This window comes from Arachis duranensis, chromosome 3, assembly GCF_000817695.3.
Source record: "Arachis duranensis cultivar V14167 chromosome 3, aradu.V14167.gnm2.J7QH, whole genome shotgun sequence".
Lineage (NCBI taxonomy): Eukaryota > Viridiplantae > Streptophyta > Magnoliopsida > Fabales > Fabaceae > Arachis > Arachis duranensis.
In genome coordinates, this window is record NC_029774.3 from 122,289,166 (window position 1) to 122,294,297 (window position 5,132).

Below are 5,132 nucleotides of genomic sequence, written 5' to 3' on the forward strand. Positions count from 1 at the left end.
CCCCAAAAAAAACAAAAAAAAAGAGAGAAAAGAAAAGAAAAAAGTGATTGGTAATCAGATCACATGTAAATATCATGTTATGTAAGTCCTTCCATTACTTTCAGAACTAGTTTAGTGGTACTAGTAAACCGTAGGACGTACAAATTACAAATTTATGATGTTTTAATGCTTTATAATTATTATTTACCGTTTTCTATGTTCTAGTGTCTTGAACCTCTCTCATCAGAGAGAAGAGGTTGCAGTTTGATCACCACTGTACTGATATTCCTTATTCCCATATAATAAATAAGCACTTGAGTATGCTAATATCATTCATAATCCAAGGGGGAAAAAGGTTCTCACCAACAAAGATAATATCTTCGATGTGCCACCCCTTTCAATTTGTAATTCAATATTCTTGTTTACGTTGTCATCAAGTACAGTCTCCAGTTTCAGAAACTGAGTAATGACCTGCAACAAAATTGCAGAGTCGTCAAGCACTAGCAAACTGATTAGAAAACTGGATCCTGATCTTTCACAAGTTATACAAGACCAGAGAAGTCCCTGTTTATGCAGCCTTCAAGCATAAGAAAGTAATTCTTGAAACCAATGATCACTAAAAAAACACAAAACAAAACTCCCAAGATAAAGTTGACCAAGTTATCAAATACCAGGAAGGCATTATTTAGAAATCCATGTCTCAAGAATATCTTCTTTCCTCCCCCTCCCCCCCAAAAAAAACAAAAAAAAAAGAAAAAAAAAGTAAAGGTTAATAAAACAGAGAACCAAAGAATGACAGGTAGAAGCAAAATCGTGTATCATGACAAACTTACTTCCCCATTGACACGAACAAGCACATCGCCTGGTTCCAAATGTTTATAAGCTGGACCGCCTGGCACCTAAACAAGCCGAGGATTAAGCCCACAGAATTTGAAATGGATTTCACCCCATAAAAGATTGAATCTTCTGAGTAACAATATGCTTACCGCAGAGTCCACAACTAGCATTCCAGTTTCACTAGATGGAGAAGAATGACGTACCATCTACATTATTCATAAACAGGGTAACAATTCAAGGCATATTTAAATGAAACTGCTTCCAAGTAAAGACAGCTTAATATAGATCAAGCAACCTGCTCTGTCTCGCTTTTTAGACCAAGCCTGCGAGTCTCATCAAAACCTTTATGCAGAAAGGTTGCCTGTATCATATTTTACACAAGTTAGAAATAAAAAAGAGATTGCACCATCCCAAAGGACACACCAATTTGAGAAACAAGAAGAGGAAAATTTTAAATTATTTCTTGGAATCTTAAAAGAGAAAAATAAGAGCAAACAAGCAGTCAGTCAAGCAAACAGAAGACAAAGCAAATTAAAATGTCAAAAACATGACGAGTGAGAAACTGTACAGTTATATTCATCTGTAATGAGCAGCATATAAAATATACAATGAAAAGAATGATGTGACATTGCTAAATTATAATGGATAAAGTGTCTACAATCATCTCACGCTCCTAAATGTAAAAGATTTGACGAGCAAACAAGCTGATTCAAAAGTCAGGGAACGAAACTTCTAAATAACATTGGTATTACTAAATAATACAGAAATATGCATACATCAGTATTTCCATGCTTATAAAGAAAGGGATTTAGGCATATAGCCATGTCCATAATAAGTAAAAATTGTGAAAAGGTCTCAACTATATTCTGTTATCATAAGGTAAAAAGGTGATACAAATGACAAACCTGAAGTGTACCACGAGGTATAGAAACTGCCTTCCATTTATCAACATATGTTTCACTGCCCTTTTGAATAAATCTCAATGCCCTCACTACCTGAAAAGTATATCGTTGTGTTTAGTTGCTCACCAAAAAAAGAATGCTGATGCACTTGATGACTTGCTCCCAGCATTCAAGGCCACTGCCCTCCCTTGCCAATCTATAACTGGGGAACCGCTTGATCCTCCTTTGGTCCCAGAGGCTGCCTGAAATGCAAAATAATTAGTAATTTGGTTGCAATAAGCCAATGAACAATTGCTACAGACTATTGAGTACTAAGGGTTTGACCATGAACAGTACTTGTAAAAGACTTCTCTGAAGGACTTAAAAACCAAGTATAAAAAGATCACTCAATCAGTGAATTAAGGTGTCAAATGGAGGTCCATCAGCTCAGAATGGGTCTCATGCTCAGAAGCAAATTCTCTTTGCCTAAAATTTATAGCAATCAAGCTCCCTCTAATCTCTAATTCTACCTTACATCCAAGTTTTAAATAAATATAAACAACTGATGAATCCTTTTATGATATTGGAAAAACTATTTGACATTGAAACAGTCCAAAGACAACCCAGCAAAGAAATTAAAGGAAGGTAAATTTGAAAGAAAACTAATAACTTGATCAAACTCATAATTTGAAATTTTGAAGAAAATGTGCAAATCAGCTCATAAACAGTCATTCTCACTTACTTGCATGTAGAAGGTATTGAAGTCATTGTACCCATCCCTGCATCAAATAATATTTTTAACTACCTATTCATGAAAGAAGAAATATATATATATATATAACCAGATATTTAAAATATACTTCTTATAGTGAGGAGCATCCCTGTCCAACCGAGCAAGAGTACCAGCCAAAATGGAAACCTGAAAGTAAATTTCAAAATTAAAATAATAATTCAGAATTTAAGTTAGGAAACCGGCCGCGGGGAGGGAATAACCAAGAATGCATTGGAATAGAAGTCATGGTCCTCTACATAAACAAAAAGCTAGTGACAGTTATGATCAGGAAAGAATATCAGTTGAATGTCAATGTCAAACCCAAAAAAAATGCTTATAAATCAATCGATTTAGGAAACCATAGAAAAGAAAATTTATAGAAGACAACAAATGAAGGAACTATGAAGCCAGATGTAAAATTGATTGTGATATGAAACCAATAAAAAAAGTATTGCTCAGCATAAGGCTGCTATGTGACCAAGAGGGTGAGCCTTGTGTAAAATTGCTCCCAGAGTCCCAGATGCCCTAGAAGTCACCAGTTCAAATCCAGCTTGCAAGGCTAAGGCTGCGTATGTCTGTTCTTCCTAGACACCACCATGTGGAAGCCTTACAGACTGGGGTGTTCTTTTTATTTCACATCATAAATTACAGCATCATTCTATTTTCCTAAATAGTGCTCTATTGAGTTGGTCATAACGCAAATATTGAGGTAATACCTTCTCACCACTGTCATTGCCAACAACTCTGATTTCTAGTCCAACACATGCAGCCTCAGGTGCAAGAGGTATTTCATCATAATTCAGAAATTGTATAGCACCAGGATCATAACGAAAGAACCCAAAATCATGGACCTGCAAAAGTGTATGTATATAGTAGGTTGTATCAAGAGGCACAGAGAAATAAGAACCCAAAATCAGGGAAAGAAAAGAGTTAAGCAATGATAAACCAATCAAATAAATGAAAATAAATTAAATAACAAGTATCTGTGAACAACATACTTAGTTATTATAGTATTTAAACATATGTAAGAAGTCCTGTGCAAGAAGGTTAAAGACATGAATTTTATTTCTTAGGACAAAAGATCTTAAGCTCTTGGAAAGAAATTAGAAAAATGTAACGACAAAACACAACAAAATAGGAATACTAAAGGTGGTTGAGATTATGCATAAAACAATCGTCATTTGTACAACAATGTTATACTGATCTTCAATCTGACCATAGGTAATAACCATAGTACCACACAAACAATCTTTTATTATAACTGCTTGTTTCTTAAAAGAAACAGTATGAATACCAATTATTTGCCATGTTTCACATGTCAGTACCAGTTATCACAAAATTTTCCTGCATCCCTCCCAAGTCATGCGAGCATTTGTGCAAATTCAACTAGGTAATTACGGGAAGCAGAATACATTGCAGAAATGACCATTACCCCAATCAACAACGAAATTACCAATTAACTATGGCAGCACAATGAACTGTCCAAGTCGAAGCTCAGAAATAATCAATTTAACGACAGAAACAAAAGCACAAAAAATGGAGGGGGGAGAGGGAGGACAAAAAAAAAAAGGTTCACTCACTGGATCTCTGTATATTGGATGCACTGGAACTTCTTCGCGGTTCAAAAACATGGCCTCTGCAACTACAGGACCTAGACATAACAAATAAAAGAATGCATATGACGAAGATATTAACACCGAATAGGTAGCGAAAAATAGAAGAAACTCCGATCATTGATCGTATAGTGTGGTACCGGGCTTGACAACGTGGCGATTGGTGAGGATGATGCCGCGGCGCTTGTCGACGATGAAGCCGGTGGCGTAGCTGGCACCGGCAGACTCAGTGTCGAACGAGCGGCATGCGGTTGTGCGGAGGACGACGACAGCGGGGACGACCTTGCTGAGTGCTCTCCGCCAATCCTCAGCGGTAGCGACGTTCTCCTGCAACGGGGGCGGATCGATCTCCATGCAGAGCTCATCGGCCTTGACGGCGGCGCCACCAGCAGCATCGGAGTCCAATCCATCGGATCCCAACCTCTCGTCGACTTGATCTCCCATTCTCGTGCTAGCTAGGGTTCAGGAGTGAATGAAGGAAGCTTAAAAGCTTTTGAGAGTAGTAACAAACCAGTGAGTTCACGCCAACGAGTCGAGTGAGTTAGTCAGTGAGTGAGTGAGGTAACAGCTACGCCTGCCAGAGAGAGTACAGACACAGCTTCAACAGCGAGTTTGGGTTTCAACTTTCAACTCGCTGCCGTGTAATTGTGTAAACGCGACTCACTGACTCACCAACCAGGCCCCTCTTTTTTCCGAACTCCAATTGCAGCTGCTATCATCACACTATTATTGTAGTTCCAATAATCAAATCAAATAATGAATCAGTCGTCCTCTCAGAAATTTTCTTTATTGTTTCATTATTTCGCTCATATTGTTAAGCACTTTCCTTTGCACTACTCACTATTTTCCTTTTTTTTTTTTTGACAGCGGACACCGCAGCTCAATTTTTATTATTTGTCAGTTTGTCATTTGGGAAATGTTAAGTTGTTACTTGTTACACACATGGAAAAAAAAAATTAGAAGTTAGAAGTTTAGAACACACAATTTTATATTCACATAAAATATAGAAAACTTAACCACTTTTTTGTTATTTTTTTTTTTTTTTTACAA

General features: G+C 37.0%; 1 protein-coding gene across 1 annotated transcript in view; it reads right to left on the reverse strand.

The window, feature by feature from the left end:
* The window catches only part of LOC107481066 (protease Do-like 7), a 13,777-nt gene extending 8,874 nt beyond the window's left edge, over nt 1-4,903 (reverse strand). Inside the window, 11 exon segments of the mRNA XM_052258816.1 lie at nt 343-450; nt 813-878; nt 966-1,022; nt 1,112-1,177; nt 1,722-1,823; nt 1,826-1,960; nt 2,440-2,476; nt 2,558-2,616; nt 3,186-3,320; nt 4,050-4,120; nt 4,223-4,903. Coding sequence (XP_052114776.1) covers nt 343-450; nt 813-878; nt 966-1,022; nt 1,112-1,177; nt 1,722-1,823; nt 1,826-1,960; nt 2,440-2,476; nt 2,558-2,616; nt 3,186-3,320; nt 4,050-4,120; nt 4,223-4,526 — 1,140 coding nt within the window. The 5' untranslated portion in view covers nt 4,527-4,903.
* Nucleotides 4,904-5,132: the final 229 nt, after the last annotated feature.